This window comes from Excalfactoria chinensis, chromosome 1, assembly GCF_039878825.1.
Source record: "Excalfactoria chinensis isolate bCotChi1 chromosome 1, bCotChi1.hap2, whole genome shotgun sequence".
NCBI lineage: Eukaryota > Metazoa > Chordata > Aves > Galliformes > Phasianidae > Excalfactoria > Excalfactoria chinensis.
In genome coordinates, this window is record NC_092825.1 from 168,773,177 (window position 1) to 168,797,354 (window position 24,178).

At 43.0% G+C, this 24,178-nt stretch overlaps 1 protein-coding gene across 2 annotated transcripts; it reads left to right on the forward strand.

Moving 5' to 3' along the window:
• The first annotated feature begins 6,091 nt into the window (after window positions 1–6,091).
• Window positions 6,092–23,314, forward strand: POGLUT3 (protein O-glucosyltransferase 3). 2 transcript variants are annotated; one of them, XM_072326618.1, is made up of 8 exons: window positions 6,092–6,384; window positions 10,863–11,060; window positions 12,008–12,294; window positions 12,721–12,937; window positions 14,390–14,586; window positions 15,374–15,568; window positions 16,611–16,715; window positions 17,482–23,314. In XM_072326618.1, the coding sequence occupies exons 1-8, from the start codon at window positions 6,192–6,194 to the stop codon at window positions 17,605–17,607; spliced, it is 1,518 nt and encodes a 505-aa protein (XP_072182719.1). In that variant the 5' UTR covers window positions 6,092–6,191; the 3' UTR covers window positions 17,608–23,314. The 2 variants fall into 2 exon arrangements, with proteins under 2 accessions (XP_072182719.1, XP_072182721.1); XM_072326620.1 differs by lacking the exon at window positions 6,092–6,384 and adding an exon at window positions 9,497–10,337.
• The last annotated feature ends 864 nt before the right edge of the window (window positions 23,315–24,178 follow it).

Consider the following 24,178-nt stretch of genomic DNA (forward strand, 5'->3'; position numbering starts at 1 on the left):
CACAGTATGCACTGGCCTTGTTTTCCTACCAAGTAAATGCCCTTCACCCTTTGCTGAATTAATACCTCTTCCTGGCAGCCCAGAATTCCCACTGCCACCACGGCACTTTCTGTCCTTTGAACCAAAAAGCTGCAGGTGGTTCCCTGTGGCTGTTGGTCAGCCGCACTGAGAGACGTGGTGATACTCAGAGCCACAGCGCGCCCGAGGCCGTTCCGTTCTCACTGAGCTTTGGTTTGTTTCTGTGTGAGATCACAGCAGCTCGCTGAGCCAGCAAATAGTATTTTTAAATAACTCTACATTTGTTACTACTTTAATAATTTTGCGTGTGGTCTAAAATGCGGTTCTGTATTTTTGATACGCTTTTTAATTCGATAAAACTTCAGCAGGTCTTAATTATATTTTTGTAACTGGAAGGAGTACTGATGTAATATATGATAAACAAGCAGTGCTTGTCTTGCTTAATGCTATACGAGAAACTAAAGGATGGAAATATTATTAAAAGTAATTGGTATCCTTATTTTTTTATATGTAAACTTCGTTGAAGAAGTGGGTCTCTAGCTCAAATGTGTACTGACACCTAAGTATTATTGCTTTTTACTGGGATAATTTGTCTTTTGTTGTACATAAAAGGACTAATATAAACTGTGTATTTATAGTCGGAGTTTATGATATGTCTGTCTTGGAAGAATGCAAGCATATGCTGACATATGCAGTATTGGAAGGCAGTAACTACTGTATCACCGTAATCTTGTGAAATGGCCTGTTCTGAGGAGGAATTATGTTTCTCTGTAAGTGGTTCTATGTGTTCAGGATCCTGTAGAATAAAAGAGTGAAGCCAGCTGAGTGCCAGATGGCACCTTTCTGCAAAATCTTAATCTAACAGCTGGGAAGACCAACCTATGTTAAGTTGGAGGATAATAACACATCTTACAAGAGAATAGTCGTACAGTTTTACTTGACTGGGAATGGATGGCTTATAACGTTTTTCTTTGTAAATATTTCCCACTTCTTCTGTAGAAGTTGGATTAAGTTCTCACCTTGTTGGCATAAAAGATGTGTTTTTCATTTGCTTTGCTGTTTGTGTACAGGAAATGAGGTGGCTTAATTTAATGTAAGTAAATATAGAAAAGTGGCTTCTGGTAATAAATCAGTTGTGCAATAATGCATCCTGTCAAGGAGCTGTAATTGAATACTGACAGCGAATGATGGTATTCTGTCAAGCAATTGTGTGAGAAGAGGGAGGAAAATCCTTTGAGTAGCCATTAGTTCCATTCAGTTCGGCAGAACCAGATTTTGATACTTTCATTCTTCCAAGCTTTTTCTTTGGCAAAAGTACAGATTCTATACATGCACATAATTTATAGGATTTTCATATCTCAAAAAACTTGTTTGCAATAAACTTTATTTAAATGAATGAATATATCAGTATTGTGCTTATTCTGTCACTGGGAACACTATGGACTATTTATCCATTCTGTGTCCAGGCCTGGGGCCCCCCGGCACTGAAAAGATGTGGAGCTGTTGGAGCAGGTCCAGAGGAGGGCTACAAAGATGATGAGAGGAGCACCTGTCCTGTGAAGAAAGGTTGAGGGATTTGAGCTTGTTTAGCCTGGAGAAGGCTCCAGGGAGACCTCATTTCTACCTTCCAATGCTTAAAGGGTGTGTATAAGCAGGAGGGGGAGAGACTTTTTATGCAGTTAAATACTGACAGGACAAGGGGAGATGACTGTAAGCTTAAGAAGGGAAATTTAGGTAAGATATTAGGCAAATATTCTTTACTCAGAAGGAAGTGAGGCATTGGCATAGGCTGCCCTGAGAGGCTGTGGATGCCTCATCCCTGGAGGCCCTCAAGGCCAGGCTGGACAGGGCCCTGGGCAGCCTGATCTGATTGGTGGCAGCCTTGCCCATGGTGGGAAGTTGGAGCTGAATGATCTTAAAGATTCCTTCCAACCTAAGCCATCCTATAATTTTATTATTGTTGGCAGAGTGTTGCTAGTTGCGGTTGCAGAGGTTTACAAGGGTAAACCATTGGTCCATCACACCACTGTAGACAAGGTATCTGGAAGGCAGTGGGCCCAGCATCACACGCACCGGGACGTGATGCTGCTGAGATGCACATCTTTGCCTGCCGTGGTGCTGGTTTGCAGCTCTCAGCAGCTCGTGAGCATTTCAGTTACCAACTGCCTTTAGCCTCCTGCCATTTGATGAGTCTCTGGTATACCCTTTTCCAACAGCAGTAGTATTGTTACAGAAGACATGTTAATGCCTTATAGAACTGTATGCCTGTAGCTTACCTTGAGGAGATGATACTCCATGTGGTGTTTGATGAGTAGTTTTACAAGGCAATGAGATCCATGCGAAAAACACTTCAGACAGAATTAGACCTTGCTGGAGACTTCCTGCCACGTGCAGCGTGATGGCGTGTGAGACTCACTGCTGACTATTGACCTTAATTACTACAGCCAGCCCGTGTGGTACCCAAGCTCCGTGACACCATCCCTCAGCCTGGTTTCGTAAAGAATCACAGCTTCTGTGCTACGGTTGTGTTTATGTCTTTATCTTGCTACACCCTTTACATCACTCATATTGCCAGAAGACCTGTGAACTTACCAACAAATCCGTGATGCTGGAAGGAAGGGGCAGAGAGCCCCTGGTTTCATCACAGCCACGCTCAGACTGGGAGGGAGCTCAGGTCTCTGGCTCAGTCTCCTGCTCACAGTCAGTCAGCTTTGCGGTCAGACCAGGCTGCTCAGGGCAACGTCCATCTGGAGCCTGAAACCTCTGTGGATGGAGACTGCACTGCCTTTCTGGGCAGCTTGGGCCAGAGTGTGCTTGTGAGGAAAACACTTCTTATATCTGGGTTTATCTTCAGTTTATGCTTGTTGTCTCCCATCCTCCTGTCCCACACCACTATGAAGAGCCTATGAAAGTGCCCTTCTTTCAGAGAAAGGTTGTCTCTGCTCCAGGGTGAACTACCCACATCCTCCGGCCTCTCCTCACAGAGTTGGAGCTCCAGCCCCTCCAGCTCAGTGGTCTCACTTGAATTTGATCCACTTAATTGATGTCTTTCACTGGGGAGCCCAAAAGTAGCTGCAGCATCCAGATGCACCGCAGCAAGTGCAGAGTTGAGGGGATGACCACTTCCCTCAGCCTCTCATCACACTGCTCTTGGCTGTTACTGCTGTGAGGACTGGCTGCTGGCCCATGTCCCACTCACTGCCTACTGGGGTCCCAGGGCCTTTCCCTCAGAGCTGTTTCCAGTCAGTCACTCCCAGTCTGTACCAGCACAAGTGTGCCTCCATCACAGTCAAGGCACCAGGAGGCCCTGACCCTTTCTCTGGACATTTCCTGCCCACAGACCAGGACCCCATTTGAGCCCACCTAGGATTATTAATCCCTAACACAGGGACACCATAGGATGTTGATTTCCACTGCCTTGCTCTGCCTGGCCATGTGCCTAGCCAAGTCAGGTCCCACCTGCAGGCAGATGTGGCCCTGCAGTGTCACAAGGCTGGGTCTGACTCCAGTTCACCTCACCAGGCCTGATCTTGACCTACAGATTGATGTCCCTATGAGAAGCCTGCCCTAGTTACCAGGCCTGATGCTGGGGATGAGCACCAGGGAGGGATGCCATGCCGTTGCTGTCATCCCCAGGGATCAGCCTGCTCTTGCCATTCCCTGACACTCAGGTGCTGGACTTTGTTGGATGTCACAGAATCACAGAATCACAGAATCACAGAATTATAGGGGTTGGAAGGGACCTCTAGAGATCATCGAGTCCAACCCCCCTGCCAAAGCAGGCTCCCTACACCACGTCACACAGGTAGGCGTCCAGGCGGGTCTTGAATATCTCCAGAGAAGGAGACTCCACCACCCCCCTGGGCAGCCTGTTCCAGTGCTCCGTCACCCTCACTGTAAAGAAGTTCTTGCGCACATTCGTGCGGAACTTCCTATGCTGGAGTTTCAGCCCATTTCCCCTAGTCCTGTCCCCACGCACTACTGAAAAGAGACCAGCCTCGCCACTATAGCTCCCACACCTCAGGTATTTATAAACCTGGATCAAGTCCCCTCTCAGCCTTCTTTTCTCAAGGCTAAACAGACCCAGTTCTCTAAGTCTCTCCTCGTAGGGGAGATGGTCCAGGCCAGCTGGTATCTCCAGCCTGCCTAGGTTCCTTGGAACAGCAGCCCTGTCCCTGAACATGCCAGCTGGTCCCAAGGTTTGGTGTCACCTGCAGACTCACTGACAAAGCATGCCACCATCCTATCCCCAGCCAGGTCCATGTGGGACGACTCGTTATCAGCCCCCAGGTAGAGATGACCCATCAGCCGCAGCCTCATAGCCCAAACAAGCATCCAGACAAATTTTTAACCATCCAGACCATAACATCCTATCTTGGATACAAAACAATTTTGTTAGCCAGTGAAGTCTGCTAAGCTGAGGGCCTCAGGTTGCCCCACGGAAGGTTCAGGATGGATATGAGGAAAAATTTCTTCTCAGAAAGAGTGGTGAGGCACTGACACAGGCTGCCCAGGGAGGTGGGGGAGTCGAGGTGTTCAAGAAACATGGAGATGAGGCACTGAGGGATGTGGTTAGTGGGCACAGAGGGGATGGGTTGATGGTTGGACAGATGATCTTAATGGTCTTTCCAACCTTAATGATTCTATGAAATTCAAGGTAAATGACATGTGCTGTCATTTCCTCACCCTCAGCCCCAGCCATTCCATTGCAGAGGTGGTTGGGTCAGGCCATAATGGTTAGCCCTCGGTCAGTACACACTGCTTCCAGCCACCACCTCTGCCCAGAAATGTGGTGGAGAGGGAAAGGAAAGCAGCAAGCAGGGAGGGACTGGTTGGCCAATAAGCAAATAACTCCAAGAAAACACTATGCGTGTTTTCTCCTGCCCACTGGGATCGTCATATTTGTTGTGCTGCTGGAGGTCTGCGGTTACCTGGGGTGATGGAGCTTGGGAGACCAGAGACAAAAGCAAGGAGGAAACCAGACTCAATAACTCCACTTTCAAAGAACCTGTTTGTCATGGTCTGTATGCATGGAGACTTGAGGTTCATTATATTCAAAAACAAGCAGCGCTCATTCGTGCTCTCACTGCTTTGCATCTGAAAAATCCAGGCTGGTACAGAAGCTTCACTTTTCAGCCTGGAGAAGAGAAGGTTGCGGGGTGACCTCATTGCAGCCTTTCAATACCTGAAGGGAACTTACTCCCAGGAGGGGAGCAAACTCTTCGAAAGGGCTGATAATAGCAGGACTAGGGGAAATGGTTTTAAGTTAAAAGAGGGAAGATTTAGGTTGGATGTTAGGGGGAAGTTCTTTACTAGGAGAGTGGTTAGGTCCTGGAACAGGCTGCCCAGGGAGGTTGTGGATGCCCCGTCCTTGGAGGTGTTCAAGACCAGGTTGGACGGGGCTCTGGGCAACCTGATCTAGTAAAGACGTATGTTTGGTGGCCCTGCTAGGCAGGGGGGTTGGAACTACATGATCCTTGAGGTCCCTTCCAACCCGGGTCATTCTGTGATTCTGTGATTCTGTGATTCTTCACTTACCTTCCTTATAGTCTTATGAGCCCCACATCCACTGGTACCTTCACTTTCTCACAGAATGGTTTGGGTTGGAAGGGACCTTTAAGATCATTCCAACCCCTTATTATAGGCAGGAACACCTCCCTACAGACCCAGTTGCTCCCAGCCCCATCCAGCCTGGCCTTGAATGCTTCCAGGGAAGCAAAGATGCTTCTGGTAAAAAAAAAAAAATGCAACTTTAGGAGGCAAAACCATCGGGAGTGTTTCCCGTTTCCACTGTGTTAAACTTACAGAACTGCTTTGTTTTGCGAAACTTCTAATATTCTAGACAGCGATGCCACTTCCCCTTCCAGCGCTGACGGGACACAACCGCAGCACGCGGAAGGGCAGAAGCCCGGGTCACGCTCCGGTGTGCCCTGCGGCTGCCTTACAGGAACGGCGGTGATGGAGCACAGCAGACAGCTGCTGCTTCTTCAGGGAGGGGCCGCGCTGCCATTCAGCCGCGGGCCTCGCCCGGCCCCGGCGCCCTCGGGCCGCCCCGCAGGGCGGGGAGCGGACGGGGGGAGCGGGCGGCGGTCGCCCGCGGGGAGCGGGTGCGGGGCCCGCCCGGCCGCGCAGGCCCGGAGGAGGCCCCGGCCCCGCTCCAGCGCGGCGCGGCCATGGGCAGCCGGGGCTGCGCGCTGCTGCTGCTGCTGGGCGCCGCTCTGCCGCTGCTGGGCTCGGCCGCCGTCAGTCCCGAGCGGAGCCTGGTGTGGGGCCCCGGGCTGGAAGCCGGGCTCGCCCTGCCCGTGCGCTACTTCTACATCCAGGCGGTCAGCGAGACCGGACGCAACTTCTCCCGCTCTCCCCCAGGTACCGTGCATGTGCGCGGGGCTGCGCCGCGGGATGCGCGCCCTGCCCGGGGCGGCGGATCCGCTCGGCCGCGAGGAAGCGTTCGGAGCCGCCCGGCCGGGACCCGCGGCGCTGCTCCTCCCGCGGCTCGCGGCAGTCCCGGAGCCGAGCACGGGAATCGCAGCGCCCCATGCAAAGTGCTAAAGCATTCTCCTCGCCCCTGCCCACGCTAAGCTCGCTTCGGCTTTCTGCTCCAGCAAGCGCAGCGCTCCGCTGTTCCAGCGCTGCTCCGTTAGCAAGGAGCGCTTCCCATCTCCCAGTCGTTCAGCCCGGCGCTGAGCCGGGTGGGAGTTTTGCTGGCCAAATGCTTTCTGCTTCAGGTTAACCTTCTCCCGAGGGCTGTCAGTTAGGGGAAAAAGGACTTTTTCATCTGGGGTTTTGTAGTAAAGATACCTGAGATGATGAGCAAGCAGAGGGTCAAGGTGCTAATCTGTACAGGGCAGAGCTAATTGCCATGCGTGGCCTCTTGTAGCCATGTGGGAGCCTAGTTCCTGCTCTTGGTTACGGTGTCAGAAGGCTGCTGCTGCTTGGAAGGTCAAGGAATAGGCCAAGTAATTGAAAACAGCCAGCATTTACCTGAAGATTTCTCACATGGTGGATAACACACAGCGCGGGGCTGTGCCATTGGTCTAGCAGCAGCCCAGGCCCCTGGCTCTGGCCCCTGTAGCAGCAGGGTGCTGGGCTGCAGCGTGGCTCTGTAGCAGTGCCCCAGGACCGCACTCTGACTGCCAGATCAGGGCTGATCTCAGCCGTGCAGGACTAGAGCAGCAGTTCCTGAAGGTTAAAAAGTGTGCAGCTCCACTCGCTCTCCCTACAAGAATGAGTGCTGCGAGAGAAGCGGCCATGAGAACCTCACCGTACCCTCCGTAGCCTGTGTTTGTGCTAATGGAGCCCCTGGGAAGGCTGTCAGGCTGGGTGCCATCTGGCACAGGGTGGTGGGTCTGCAGCCACCAGTCCCGGTGCATGCGGGATGGCTGCGGGGAGCAGCAGTGCCAGCCCCACAGCACTGCCAAGGAGCACTGAGGAGAGCGCCAGGGATCCATTAACACTGGTGGTGCCATTGGCCACACTCCAGCGCATGAGCACAGTTTACTTGTGGGGTTACAACTGTCAGTTCTCTAATGAATTCTAACGTTCAGGTTCTATTCCTAAAATGTCAGTAAGGATGATAATTAACTGTATTTGTTGAGGCATTTATTTTCCATATGAGCAAAATACATCTCAGATGTACCTCTGCTTTTATAGTTCAGTAATGCAGTGCAGTACTTAGAGGCATCAGCCCCATCATGTATTGAACACTGTAAATCAGAAACCAAAATCTTATTGCTTCCAGTGCATAATTTCTATTAAATACTCAATCTCTTACCCCTCTCCCTTCTTTTGGGTGAGACTGGCTTTTTCCTTTCCCGGTGAGCTTTGTTATCAGGTCTCTGTTCCCTTATCAAATGCTTGCTGCATCTAAACCACCAGCAGCTGAAAATAGTGTCTGCTTTGGGGCAGCTCTGTACTTGCTCAGGTCTCTTGACCATTCGGTATATAACCAGCATGGAACAAAGACAGTCATAGACATTTCCTGTTCATGGGGATGAGGAGATGAGCCAAGTAGTATTTCATTCGTGATTTCTCAGTATTGACTCATTTTTATGATAACTGCAAACTTTGTTTTCTCTGGAAGGAACTCTCTAATAGTTGGTTATAATACTTTATAGAAAGGACAGAAAAGAGGCAAAGACATAAAACCAACAGAAAACCATTTTTTTTCTGTGATCCTACTTCATGACACGCTCTGGGTTTCAAGGGTGCTTCATCCAAATAGTGCTTGCTGATAGTCACAGCGAGAGGATGCACAGCTGGGGGCATCTGCCTTTAAGGAAGTTGGAAGAGGTGGTTGCGAGTGGTAGTGGTGTGTAGGCAGAGCGTGTTACTCACGGGATCTGACCAGACTCAGAATGGGAGGGACTCTCATATGAAGACCTCTGGCAGCGTTAGGTTACATTTCTGTGTTTCTATTATCAAGTGTTGCATTACACAACTTAATTTTGCACAGAGCGAAAACGAACTGAAGGATACATCTAGGAAGAACCTGACTACTGAAAAGCAACTGCCCTGGGATTCTTTTGTTGGAACAAATACCAGCATGTTGAAATGTAGTTGAAGCAGTCAAGGAAAACATCTACTAAAAGCTATTAAAATTACGTGTACAGGTTGTGATTTTTAAAGCCCTGTTGTCAGAAGTTTCTAGGAGGGGAAAGACATCAAGTTCAAACATATTTCTTTGTAACCTCGTTCTTCTTACTACCTTGCACTGTGCATTCCCTGCTTGAGGCAGTAAGACACTAGAAACAGAGCAAACCTTTGGTTTAAAGGTTCATTTTTGGTCCATGATCATACCGGCATTCTTATATTTATCAGTGCAGTTCTGTCTTGCTGGAATGTAACTAGAGGCGAGATATCAAAAATACTTGCAAGGAAACTGTATTTTGCTTCTTGTTCTCTGATAATGAGGCAGTTTGCAGATGCACTGAATCAGACTGTGGTGCTCCCAAGCAGTGAGTCAGTCTGTATGAGTTCTGCTCACATAGCTACAAGCTGTAGGGATCCAAGGCTGTGACAGACGTATAGATCTAAACCAGTATAACATCCATAGGAATTGTTCTGGAGTTTAAGTCTGTTAGAGCTCCTTGAGCTACTTGCCCAAGGAAATTTCATGCCGTGTAACTTCACTGCTAGTTTATCTTCAGCTTGCCACTTAAGCAAGCAGGGAGTTGGCCTCTGGTCCTTCCTCTGAAAAGGGTGGACAGAGTATCTGGAGCAACCCTGCTGTGTGTGTTTCTCAGAAGAGACAAATGCACTTTTGGAAGCCATTCTGGGCAGATAAATGAGGGCTTATTTTGTGATGGAGCTGCTAGCTACCGAAGACACAAGATTCGGCATTCCTGCTCTGGTTGTGCTGCTCACCACACTGATATTCCAAGGAAGATTGAGTGCTTACTTCATAATGATTTTATTTGTTCAGTGTGTTGTTGGATGAAGATATCCTGACTTGGTTTGTGGTATGTTTAGCTGACATGGACTTTGAACAGTAAGAAAACTGAGGGATGATTACAAATAATTTCTATCTTATATTCTTCCATTTGAATGCGAAGCGGAGGAATGTGTTCAGTCTCAAGAGATTCTTCTGCTGGGAAACACTGACCACATGGTAATTTATAGAGGGATCCACTCCGACAGCTGTATCTGGAAGAATCTGGGTTACTCAGGGTAACTGCAGTGGGGAACCATGACATCTGTTGGCAGGAGACACACAGCTGAAATCACAGAGATTCAGTCTCATTTAATGCGGAGACTCTTGCACGTGAATTGATTTCATTCAGTTTCAAGACCTTATGTTGTAAGAAGGATATGATTGATCATTAAGTGACTGCTGTACTTACATCCTGCATGTAAGATGTACTTACATCCTACATGTGGATGTAAATTGCATTCAGATAAGGAATGTACAGAAATAAATGTAACATCTCAGTCTTTGGATGTTGTTGGGACATATTCAGATTTTAGTAACACCGTGATTTTACTTGGAATTTTCCAGTTTATTTTCTTTCTGTTTGCTCGTTTGTGGCAATAGTCATCACATCCAATGCTTAGACCATCCAATGTTGAAAATAAACTGTTCTCCTCTTTTTTGAAGGACACAACTGACAGTGACCATGTGTAGCAAGATTTACCTTTATGTGTGCTCCTGTTGTCCTCAAAACATTCCATGCCCAGTTAAAAAGTGAGGGTGCATTAATGATGAAATGCTGGTGATCTTTAAGCGCAGATCAGATGGCCAAGCAATATCTCTGCTCTCTCTTATCCCTGCTTTTCAGTCGCTGGGACTTTAAATATGCAAGACAGTCAGCTACAGCCCAAAGGTGAGCGATTTGTATCTGACTCCTGCATGCTGCAGCTACCTTTCCACAAGCTGGCAAGTATTCCTTTCTCCTGTTTGCTTTTAGCTTGCCTTTCTCTTTCTCTTATTCTAGAGAAGATGATTGTTCCTTAGAGCACTAACTGGAAAACATAAGATTAAACCTAATCTTCAAAATTGTAAAAACTACAAGCTTCAAAATAGAATCATTGAATTGCTCAGGTTGGAAAAGGCCTTCAAGATCATCAAGTCCAACCCCAACCTAACCATACTATCCTGTTAGCCTTTCTGTGTTGTAATCACTTTTAACTTTTTCTACAGGTTTTCCATTTGTTAGCCATGTCATGATCAAGAGAAATGGCTACAGTGGCATTCTGTCACTGGAGGTGAACTTTACCAACTTGGTATAATCAAAAAATTTCCAGTGCAAGGTTTAATTAAATGTATGGATTTGCTCTCACCTTTATTTCATATGTGGGAATGTAGTAGCTTAAAGTGCTTCTATCTGTTTTTATTTTCCCATTTTCAGGAAGAACACAATTCAAGGTGGTAATTAAAGCACTTTCTCCAAAAGAAATCGCCAGAATTTACACTCCTCACCCTCTGGATAGAAATGACGGCACGTTTCTTATGCGGTATCGGATGTACGGGAGTGTCAGGAAAGGGCTAAAGATTGAGATACTTTATGGTGATAAACATGTAGCTCAATCTCCCTACATTTTGAAAGGTAAGGGTTTTTTTTATGTAATGTAACGTACATGTCTCTCTGTGATTTCTAAATGCTGTGATCCTTCATAAAAACAAAGATAATATTCCTCTAACGTGGCTAATATTTAACTTTTTTTTCTCATAGCCCAGTTTAATTCAATGCAGGTCTGTACAATTACATAAAAAGTATTTAAAAGCAGGGAAGATAAAGCAAATTTCTCTCATTCCAGATCTGCTTCTTTAACTTACCACTCTGTATCTGAAACGGACAGCTGTTCAGCAAAGGATAATAGTGAAGTTAATTTCCTGCAGAGCCTTGTTTCTTTTTAACGCTTGTTCTTCTAGCCAGAACTTGGCTGTGTTTTATTATTGTAAAATGTCTTATGTACAGACTTAGAAGCACTTTCAAGCTGAAATCAAACAGTCTTGAATCCTTAAGGTAACGGTTTGTCTTCCTTATGCTGATGGATATTTACCAGCAGCTATCATACTATGATACAGGACAGAACATGTTTTGAGTAGAAGTCTATGAAATAAGGGCTTTTATTTCGTGCTCCATGAGGGTCCTGTGTAAGCAGTCCTACTTCAGAAAGGTGGGAAGGATGGCTGATGGTGCATTAATGAAAGTACCTTGTGGTGAGATGAAGACTGCTGTATCAGAGTTCGGATTTAGATGAAAATTGAAACTAAAACCCGTGCTTTAGTAGATATAGACAAATAGATCAATTCTAACTATTCTCTCTGGCTGGCAGGCAGCACAGGAATGGAGCTTCATATGGCTGATGATTTATGCCCTCAACAAGTAACAAAAAAATCTGCTGTTTTCACTTCTGAAACGGATGTTGCATTTTTCTCATTTCTAAAAAGTGTCAGCCACTCCAATTTCTAGATTCCTGTGCCCACGTGTTTGGGGAATTGTGATTGATTTAGAATCACAGATACAGACTCAGTACTTGTTTTCTGCAGGACCTGTTTATCATGAATATTGCGACTGCCCCGAAGAAGACCCTGAGATTTGGCAGAATGTTTTCTCTTGCCCATCCCAAGAGCCTCAGATTACAAAGGACTTCATTTCCTTTCCCACCATTGACCTTCAGCGAATGTTTAAAGAAATCCCATCGAAGTTCAGTCAAACAAGAGGTGCTATTGTTCATTACACTATTCTCAATAATCACATCTACCGCCGTTCCTTAGGGAAATACACAGACTTCAAAATGTTCTCTGATGAAATGTTACTGTCACTGGCAAGAAAGGTATCAGTTTTGATCACTTATGCGAAACTATAAATCATACCGTGATGTAACAGCACTGTATTTATTGTTATAACTTCAGATTTATCGGTGGTGTAGTGAGACTAATTTTTTTCGTCAAGCTGACAGGATCTCTGTAGGAATCGTACTAGAACTAATGTGTGGGGTCAGAGTTTGATGTTAATTAAATTGATAGAAAATCTGTAGGTGCTAAGACCCAACCCTGTAGGCTTCCTGACCTCTGAAAGTGTCCCATTCATACTTACGTGCTGGGCAGAAATCTGAAATTAGAATCTTAAGATCATCTAAATCTGTAAAATCTTTGTGTATTGATTCTTCATCACACTAGAGCTGGGGGTTCTACTCAAGAGTGGCAAATAGCAGTGTGATTGTACCTGTGTTCTTATACTTTCTGGGGTATACGTTTAGGTTCATCTCCCCAATGTGGAGTTTTATCTTAATGTTGGAGATTGGCCAGTTGAGTACCGAAAAGCCAATGATACGCCTGGGCCTATTCCCATCATCTCATGGTGTGGCTCTGTGGATTCAAGAGACATCGTCCTTCCAACGTATGACGTAACCCATTCGACTCTTGAAACCCTGCGTGGTGTCACAAATGATCTCCTTTCTATTCAAGGAAATACGGGTAAGTTAGAGATTGGATTTAAAAAGAGAGCTTTAATTCCATCAAAGAAGCAAGCTGCATTTAAATAATGCTTGTTGCAATCTTTAGTACTCATGTGTCTTGGGAGGTCTCTTAATAGAAGCAATGTAGTTTTCACAGAGTCTGTACGCTTCCAACACTGCTACAAAGCAGGTGATTAATACAGATTTAAAGCCAAAATGTAAGAAGTCCAGTTCATGGTAATGGTGAATTTCAACTTAGCAGTATCCAGAAGATAGCTACTGAAAGTGGCAAACTAGTGTTATGCTGCGACCTCTTTCAACTAAAAGAAAATGTATAAAAAATAGTTCAGCATGGAATATGTTGAATTGTTTCTCTAGCTTCAGAGGAAAAGTCAGCTGTACTGACAGGAGTCTTTTTCCCCAAGACATCCATGATTTCTTAGGGATGATGGAGTTGACATGAACAATAGTAAAACTTACGAGAGATGTTTCTTTTCATTTGGATAGTTCGTGATCTTTTCTTTATTACTTTGTTTCTAAACAAATCAATTTAGTTAGTTACATTGTCAGTTGGAAGCAGTCTGTGTTTACTGATTTAGTAGGGCCGTTCTTCCAGTTATGACAGCATGATGGTCCTACTCGACTCTGGTGTGTCTTTAAGGGAAGTCCCAGCAGATTAACGAAGGACGCATATTTAGTGTCTTTAAAAGAAAGAAGGAAGCAGATAGAAAGTCTTCCAGGCTTTGCTAAATATCTCAAGGACACAGTATGGACATTTTTTTTTTTTCCTTTGTAAACCATCGAGTGACTTCACAAAGACCTAATTAGATTGCTGGGTGACAAAAGTGGATTTCTCTAAAGAAAGTTTTGTTATTGTGTCAGTCAATTATTATTTTACTTACCTAATTTTAACTTGTTATATAGAAGACGAGCTCTTGGGATGAGTCCATAGGAGGGCCACCAAGATGATCAGGGGGCTGGAGCTTGTTTAGCTTGGAGAAGAGAAGGTTCCAGGGAAACCACATTGTGGCTTTCCAATACTTGAAGGGAGCATATAAACAGGAGGGGGAATGGTTGTTTACAAGGTTGGAGAAAGGGAAGAATAAGAAAAGGGAGAATGGTTTTAAACTGAGACAGGGAAGGTTTAGGTTGGGCATTAGGGGGAAGTTTTTCACCCAGAGGGTGGTGATGCACTGGAACAGGTTGCCCAGTGAGGCCGTGGATGCCCCATCCCTGGAGGCATTCAAGACCAAGCTGGAAGGGGCTCTGAACAGCCTGATCTGGTTGTTGGTGACCCTGCACATAGCAGGGAGTTGAAAGTAGATGAGCATTGGGGTCTTTTTCAACCCAGGCCATTCTACAATTCTATGAAACCTACTGTATAGAATTTGTATAACAAGTTCCTATTCATAGCACTAACCAGAACTATCTCATTACTGTTCATTTTCAACTTATCACTTGATGCTCATAGGCCCATTCTGGGACAGCAAAATTGAACAAGCTTTATTTAGAGGTCGAGACAGCCGGGAAGAACGTCTCTATCTTGTCAAGTTATCCAAGGAAAATCCAGAACTACTGGACGCTGGAATAACAGGGTATTTCTTCTTCAGAGAAAAAGAAAAGGAGTTGGGAAAGGTTCCGCTGATGGGCTTCTTTGACTTCTTCAAGGTAGTAAGCAAATTATAGTCTCAGATTAACTTTGCTCTCAGGTTCTTACTGGGTAATACAACAAGGCCTACTTTGGCTAATTCTATTCAGTATACTAAACAATTGTGCTGCACTGGGAACACTGGTCCTTGCAGGGTAGCCATATCACCCATAGTCAAGGTCATTGCCACTACCTTTTCTTCGTGGAGTTTCTTTGATAAAGTTCTTCAAGATTATTTTTTAAATAAATTGAGAAATTTTAGTGCTCACCATCAGGTTTTTTTTTACATGGAGTAAATATGAAAACAGTGGGCACGATTTGTGTATAAAAGGTAAAGGGGACAGTTCTGTGAAAAGTAATTACAACACATGGCAGCAGAGATTCTGTTCCAGAGATCAGCGTATCAGAAGTGCTGGAGCAGCCAAGAGCATCTGGCCAAGCATTGTGTTTGGGGTTGCTCTTAAAATAATGAGAATAAATAGTCTGTTTTGAAGTGTAGGTTAATATTAATTTACTTACTGCTCTACCCCTTGTTCTGCCAAAGGACACTTGAATAGAATACACATCAGGAAGTCCATGTGACACCAAGGTTCCTGACTGTAAGTCTTGGGCTGGAAACAAATCTTTTTACCATTATGTTACCAGAACACCATGAAAATACACCTGCATTACACTAAAGCAGATTTAAAGATGAGAACTAGCAAACACAACTGTGTCTTACCTAGATGAGGAACTTTTGTGTAGCCAGTGTTTCTGTTCTGTTGCAAAATGTTTCACTTTTTGTTTCCCTCTCTCTTCATATTGCAGTACAAATACCAGGTGAATGTTGATGGGACTGTAGCAGCTTACAGGTTTCCGTACCTCTTGCTGGGTGACAGCCTAGTACTGAAGCAAGATTCCCAATACTATGAACATTTTTATACTGTATTGAAACCATGGAAACATTATGTTCCAGTTAAGAGAAGCTTGGAGGACTTGCTAGAGAAAATAAAATGGGCTAAGGTAATTCTCATTACAAATTCAATAAGTGAATGTGTTACGGTTTATCTTATCCCTCTTTTTTATCTTAGTACTCTTTTCCACATATATATTTTACATAAGCTCTCTGCTGAGATCCTGGGATAAAAGTACATTTTGTTGTTATTAGAGGTGGTGAAGGCCATAAGACAAGTAACCATCTCTATTCAGGGATATACTTGCAAGTTAATTTTAGGTATGTATAGAAGGGCTTTTGTGAGTCAGAGCCTTTGTATACTGACTAATGTGAGTAATTAATAAGAAACGCCCAGAACTGTAGTTACTACTTAATTAGTTCTATCCCTTTTTTCAGGTTCTGACTAGAACAGCAGTTACTGCATGTTTGTTTGAATGTACAGGAGAGTCTCTGCTCTATATAATCACTGCTCAGAATGAAAGGTTGGCATTCTGTGTGAATGAAAATACCATTTGTATTCTAAGCTTAACTCTTAGGTTAAAAACATGGCAAAAAATCTTTTCTGACAGTACTGTATTACTTTGTAAAGAATCCGATGAGAATACTGTAAGTTCTGAAATGCACGCCTCAAAGACTTGAGAACAAGTACATAAATTGAAATGCATATATTGGCATTACGTACATCGCTTTTAAATGTAAGCCAGACATTTCCGAAAGGAAAACTTATTGCACTGCTTAAAGGAGGCTACAGCTGTTTGTCTTGTGTGTAACTAATACATGTGGGAGATGTCGGAGCTGCTTTTGAAGAGGTTTGTGGCTTCAGCAAAACAGTGGAGCAATAGTCGACTTTGTTTTCGAAACTGTACAATTAGCCATGAAAGGTGTCACCGATAGCCCTGAGCTACCAATGGGAGCCATAAAAGCCAGCCAGGATTCAAACAAAAAGGCAAAAAAAACCAACCAAATTTAAACAGTGTCGCTTTGTGGTGTAACAGCAAATGTAAAGAATCAGGTTTGAATAGCCCCTGTGATGAAATTACCTTTGCTGGCAGGGCTTCAAGTAACTCACTGATGGTTCTGGTGTGTTGCTGTTTGTTCTCAATTTTCTAGGAAAATGATGAAGAAGCACAAAAAATTGCTAAAGAAGGACAGTCGATGGCAAGAGAATTACTTCAGCCTCACAGACTTTACTGCTACTACTACAAAGTGCTCCAGGTTAGTACAGTAGATTGCTTTATTACCTTTCTCAACTGCTACCGCTACTGATGCTACGCATTCAGTCGTTACATCAGGAGCAGACATTGTTTATATTATTCACAGCAGATCAGTGTGAAGAACTTTGCCAAAGCCTGTCATTAATGAGGCAACCCGACATAATGGTTGTTTTGCACAATGAGAGGTTTATTTAATTTTTTGCCCCCATCCTCCCAGTCAGATCTGTTTTCAGCGTCACTTAGTACATGGTTTGTAATAGAGGTAGGACATAATCTGCACACAGCTTTCCATGGAAAGGAAATTCTGGAAATACAGCTTGTGGAGTGGTGAGGGATGAGTGTAGAGTCACTGGTTCCCTAGAAGATGCCAATCTCCAGTGAAACTTAAGTTTCTGTTCATTGGAAATACTAATTGCTTTTTCCTCCTTTGCTGTACAGAGTTGGAGCTCAGTTTCAGTGGTCACAGGCTGACACAACGTTTGGCATTGTTCAGTGTTATCTGCATGAAGTGGCTGGAGGCACAAATAATGACAGTATTCAAATTGGCATTAATCATAGGATATGGGGAAACATTAAAAGAGGTTTTCAGAGGCAATGTAGCCTATTAGTAGGTGTGTTAAAAAGACACCTTGTAAACAGATTGTAAACAATGACATAGGGACTGTGGATTAGGGCAAGCTTGTCAGTGGAAGGGAGGAGGGAAATTCTGTCTCATGAATTATAGGTTTGTGCTTTCAGCATTCTTAAATGTTGTTTACATCTTTCAGAAATATGCCGAACGCCAAGCCAGCCAACCTGAAATACGGGATGGAATGGAACTCGTACCTCAGCCCGATGACAGAGACTCAGTATGCAGTTGCCACAGGAAAAAGCCTTTAAGGGAAGATCTATAACTGTACCGGATGGAAAAAAATCACCCACTTACAATGCAAGAATTTAAATAGGATTTAAGCTGTGAAATCCAAGACACTTCCACACTAGCAGACAGTCTTAGTTACGTATTCTTATTGTATTTACATATCCTTTTTCACACTGACTCTGGTCTGCAGCGTTGGTTCCCACAGTTTTGCCTCCATGACCACCAGAAGGCAGATACCGAGCCTGTAATGGGGAGCACTCAGGGGACTTGGTTTCTGTACTGCATTATCATGGAAGAAGAGTGGAGTGCTGCTCGTGATCCAGATGGGATCCAGATACCAAAGTTTTGTGGGGAACTGGTCATCCAAAAGAGATCTCCCATGAGTCAGGGCAAGTTAATCTAAAGGAGCATTTGCAACATTCTGAAGCAGTATTATGATTTTTTCATAAAGTTTACCTCAGTTTTAGATTATTTCTTGTATACAGAACAATTTTCTAACTGGACATAGAAAAGTAATATCTCAGATTTACAGATATCAAATCTGGTGTTGCTTTGAGATCATTTTGTGGTATACGGTGTCACAGAATAGAGAACACAGCTTTATCAATTTCAGTGGAAAACTGAGAGGAGGGGGAAAGATCAGAGTAGTGTTTTTGTAAGCACAGAATAATGGAATCAAAGGGGTTGGAAGGGACCTCTGGAGATCATCTAGTTCAACACCTCCGTACCAAACCAGGTTCCCTAGAGTTGACTGCACACAGTTGCTCTGAATCACCAAAATTAAATTCTGCTTTAGACTGTGCAGCTATCAAAGCCATCACAGTCATGGTGCTCTGAGTGCCAACACATCATATTGAAGTCCTATTCCTTGCTATTGACCACGTCTCTGAATATAGGTACAGACCCATAGAAGGATTTAGCAACTTCAGGGACAGGTGGAATATTAGTACAGTTACAATCTACGCTATTCTAAGCTACTTGAGTATTCATGCAACTGAAATTTGTTAGTAAAGTTTTAGACTACTTACTTAGGTTTTACTTTGCTGTAGGGCCTGTGCCTAAGTCTTCAAATGGAGCTTATTCATTTTTCTTAATTTAGATAAAATCTACTTAATCTAATATGGAGAGCACTGAATGCAGTGAACAGCAGATAAGCTACCACTGTTTTGGTAGAAAAACCTGTGCTGCAATTTCTATGTCACAGTTGAGGGGTTAGAGTCCATATTAAGCAGTGGGGAAGATAACTTTGTTCTTCTTGATTTGATTCAATAATGAATTTCCAAAGTGCCTTAGGTCCAGACAGGAGGTGAGTTCATCGAGTCTTCCACTGAAACTGTGTAGCCACAAAGCTAATTATAGAAAATTCATAGGGCCTGAAGGAGCTGGTCATACTGCAGAGATAAAATGTACCTTCAGGTGGGATGAAGGAAGGATCCTTGTCCTGGATGCTGCTCCCAGTGGCTCTGCTGATATTTACCCAAGAAAACTGTCTATTTCAAAATGAATAGGAAAGACCTATGGCAAACTTTCCTACTCCCACTGTGGAGTTCACTGACCATCAAGTAACATCTGGCTTCCAGACTCAAAGTCAGCTTGTAGATTTCTGGTAAAAAAAGCACATAAAGTTGGTAATTCAATTAAATTCAGATTACTTTTGAAATGCAGAGCTGTGAAAGGCAGAAAACAAATACATGTGAGTTCAACTGGGCTGAAATCATCCAAGGAAGGTAAGTGCTGAAAGCCACCTGCATCACCAAGTCCAATACCTCTCACCTCATTTGTGAGTTTTCTTCCAGGAGGAAAACACAAAGATATTTGGTGTTTGCACAGTGACAAAACTGCAGTAAGAAAAACACAAGTTTTCAGAATGCCTTGGCTTTTAACTCTGTGGCATCCGTGTTCTTCCTTCTCAGCTACACTCATATAAGGCCTTATTTGAATACCTAGTTCTCTTTGTGCAAAAACAAGTGGAAACATGATTGTAGACTTATCTATTCGCTGAGATGTCTGGAGTTTAGTGCTGTATGCTTCATACGGGTTTCATTCTTGCATATGACACTGCAACACTACAAGTTATCTCATAAAACACATGAAAAAAGATCTGTTCTAGAACAGGAAGAAAAACAAGATTTTCTGCATGCTAAATGTGGAAAGAATCTCAGGTTTCTAAAGAAACTGTTCCTCAGTTATTTATTGCACTATTCTGGTTATGACAAAAGACCTGAAACATCTTGTTCTACCCATTGAGATACTGTTCTAGCTCTAGCACCATATATATAAACAGTAGTTGTATTTTTATTTGGCATGGCAATCAGCTCTAGGACTTCATCCTATAAATATATGCTCAGCTTATCTGACAGAAAATCTCTGCATCAGAATTCAGAAACACAGCTCCACTGCTAAGGTGACACTCAAAACTGGGTGCTCCTCCTTCCTTCTTTTCTTACAGTCATTTTGACTGTACTATATGATCTGAGATGATCCATTATCTGCACTTTTTATTCATCGTAATTTATGAAGTGTTGTGCTCAGGAAAGGCAATTATGCATACCAGACAGCTGAAGCAAGGAAAGTTTCCCCTTGCACACATATTTCAAAGCAAAAATCCCCAAATGATCTGTTTATATTCTAAAAGCAGGAGGGAATGGAAGGAGTCATGTTACATACATTAGGGTTCTTTGCAAACGCCTGGGTAGAAAAGTTTGCCTGGCTTGAAACATGAGTGTTTCAGACTGGAAGAAGAAGCAGATAAAACCTATATGGTCATGAATATATTGAAAAAAAGGTGAATATTTTGACCTTTCTTTTTTTTCCCCCTCAAAGACAGGGGGAAAAAATCCTCTAAATTCTCTACCAAGAACTCCCCGCCAAGCCAAGTTTTTGACAGAATAACTTAAAGACGTTTTATAGCTTAGAGACAAGCAATACCCTGACGAATAGGAATACATTCATCTTGCCAAAATTAAAAGCAGTAGAGACAGTAGGGTAGAACTTCCATTAAATGTGCTTTGTCATTTGAGAAAGTTCTGGTTCAATTTATAACTACTGATCTCCCAAAGATGAAGGTATGGCCTCTCTTGTTTTCATTGGTGGTACCGTATGCAGTTTAAACTGTAATGATGAGCAATCACACCAATTGCCCCTCCGGGCCAGGAAGATGTCAGATCTATTTTAGTTTGATGACAGGATGATATTTACTGGCCTGGTGTTACAGGAATTGCTAAGTATTCAGTAAAACCTGTTCATGCAAATAAAGTGTAACGCAGATGTTGCACAGTATTTTGAGCTGCATATATACACTGGATTTTCTGTTATTCTCCAGTAGTTCTTGTACAGCAGAAAGTAAATACCTACTGCACCCAACAGTAGCTTCATACAGTGAATATTCCAGAGAATTCATCCCTTTATATTGTCCTAATATGTCTAAACACCCACATTTGGAAATACCCAACATCAATTTCATCTTGAAATGAGAACCAGTAAATCACGATCTGTTGACCAAAGCAGAAATATGAATTCAGCACATTTTTAGACTGTTTTTTAAGATTTCCCTTGAGATAACTAATATATTTGTTTCATGACAGTATTGTTCTAGATCTGCCTTGTAGATTCATAATTAAAAAGCCCTATAATCAAAGGTTGCCTGATGGAATGTTAGATTCAAGCATCCAAGCTGACGCCTGACATTTATTACATTAGAAAGTAAATTATTTAGTTAGGGAGGAGAGCTGATAGGGAAAACATCCATCACCTGTTTGAGCATGTTTGAGGAGCTCGCAAAGAAATGACAATAAGGAAAAGAAGCGTTACATAAACCTAGGATATTATCAGCTCCTTTGCAGCTTCAGGTATTCAAAAGTGTTCTGAAAGGGCAGTGATGAAGTCCAAGAGGTTGTATGAATACATTTTAGTTCACCAGGTTTAAACAATAGAGTATGTCTGTGGATATATTTTTTAGCATTTCAATGAGGTTTGTGTTACAAGTGGTTGATAATGTAAGAAAAAATGTGCTGTGGATGGCTATGGCACTTATCTTGTAATTTACTGCCAGAATAAGGATAAAGGGATTGTTTTGTGGATCTTTTTGATGACAATGGGGACATTTGTAGGACATGCCTTAATCCAGTCCCATTATGTGACTAATGATAAGCAAGAGATGTATTAGCAAAACATGGCTGGACGGTCAAGGGAGGTGTTTCTTCTCCTCAGGTTGACAGATGTGAAACTTCAGCTGAAGTACCATCTTGTACTGGAGTCCCAGTACAAGAAATTCATTGATATAAGTTAGCAGATCCAGCCAAGGACCAACAGGATGACTGATAAAAGGGTTGTGGCACACAGTGAAGCTGAGAGACAGGGTTAATTCAGCCTTCGAAAGAGAAGGTTATTACCTTACTGAACTCCAGAGGGAGAACGCAGAGAAGGAAAGCCAGACTTTTCTAAGAGTTGCACAGCAGAAGGCCTGAAAACAAGATGTAAGCTGCAGCATGGGAAATTCCAGAACTATAAGGAAAAAATCTTCACATTGATGTCCCTACCAACTTACATCACTTTTTTTGTGTGTATTTGAATGTCACAGCAAGCCTTTGTGTAGTCATGTAACAGGAAGATAAAGGCATTCAACTCCCGAGTGTCTCCAAGAGGCAACGTAGCCTTCTCCTGCTGAGCCTTTGGACACTACTCATCTTTATGTTTGGTAATATTGTTTAAGTTGTGTAAACATTTTAGTACTGGCTTACAAGACTATAAATCGTATGCTTACATTATTACCATATATCATCCTATACCATATTCATGAGTTACACAGAGGATTTGACAAAAATAGGATACACTGAGTTGGCATTACATTGTTGTCTGAAATCACTGGACCTGACTTCTTGAGAAGCTGAGTATAGACTTTACACATAGGAGACAATGGCAGAAGTTTTGAGCGCGGTTATGAATGCTCAAAGTAATTAATTTAAGGAAAGGAAATATGAAGGTCCTTTTAAGTTAGGTGAACACTTAAATGCCATCATACTCAGTGTAGGTCACTGCTGAGTGAGAACGATCTACCACCATCCTACTCCCAGTGCTAAGAGAATCCCATCAGGATCCATCTGTATCGCATATTCACGATGCAGCACAGAGGTACCTGAGACAGCCCAGAATCCCAGAGGGGCCTATGCAAAGTAGGATAGACCATCACCTGGTTACTTTCCTGCTATAAACCAGCAGAATCGATTATTCTGGATGGAAGTTGGGTAAAAGCTGATCAATTCTAGCTCTACATGAAAGACCAGGATCTCCACTACAGTGAATGCCACTTACTTAGAGATTTGCTTAGCATGAGTGGACGTTATTGCTTACCTTTAGGCCAACAATAACCACACTTCCAGCTACTCTCTTTTTGTCCCATGATGTCCAGCCTAGCTGTTACACCTCTCATCACTGCTGAGAAGTAGTATTGTACAGCCAGGATAAACCAAAATGGTTACACAGAGTTAGCACCCTTCAAGGTCAGTATTTCATCTTCTGTGCTATTCACACTAAAGTCCTCACTGTTGCAACAGAAAGAGATTTGGGTGTTGTATCAACATGGAAATCTGCTGACCGAAGCAAATGGGATGGGCTGAAAGCTGGGTTTGCTCTCAAGTGATGACGGTTTTGCTCCTACTGTCAAAATCTTGAGCTGTTACTTCAGGAAAACATTAATTTTATCAGTATTGCTTATCTCACTGAATGAATTACGTCTAGATAAATGTTTAATAACACCAATAAAACCCTAAATCAAAGAAAACAAAACAAAACAAAAGCTCTGGTGGTAAAAGTTGTTACTCTTTTAAAGAAAGATAAGTGATACAGATACTTTGGTGCACACTTTGTACTGAAGACATGAACTGAACTTAAGCGAAATAAGTTCAAAGGGTTCCTACAGGGATAATCTGTTCTGTGTTACTCTACACTTAATAATGAACTCCAACACCAGTTAACTCACAACAATGAAATTAAGAGTCAGAGTTACACACTAAAATTTCATCATCTAACTTATAATATAAACAAGAGTCAAGAAAACATCTTTCTTCTGACATAACCATTCAAGCAAAATCTAAAGAGAGATCCAAAAAGAGATTTAACTGATTCAATTAGGTGTCCATAAAATGGTTTACTTCTGATATTAATTAAAGTGGTGCATCTAAAAAATGACAAGAACTTACATTGCAGATACAATCTACATCTCTGCCAATTAATTCTGCTTTTCTCTGCCCAAAGAATGTAGCTAATTCAATGGGGACCCACCAAACAGATCCAGCATGCCTTCTCACATCACAGTTATTTCATCTTATTTACATACTCTGACATTTTCTCTTTTTCCTTTACACTGCTCTTTTATCTATTAGGCAATCAACAGCCACACTGACTCAAAAGTTCCTGTAACAGAATCTGATGAGCAGGTGCAAATTTGAAATACCTCAGTTGTTCTCTATGACAATTATTTTTTCATTCTTAAAAAAATAATAATAAAATAAAGAGTCAATTAAAGGCAGTACAGAACATGCAGATATGTCAGATATGTGCAGGACAATCAAGGGATGAGGCCCAGCCAGCATGGGTTCAGAAGTAGT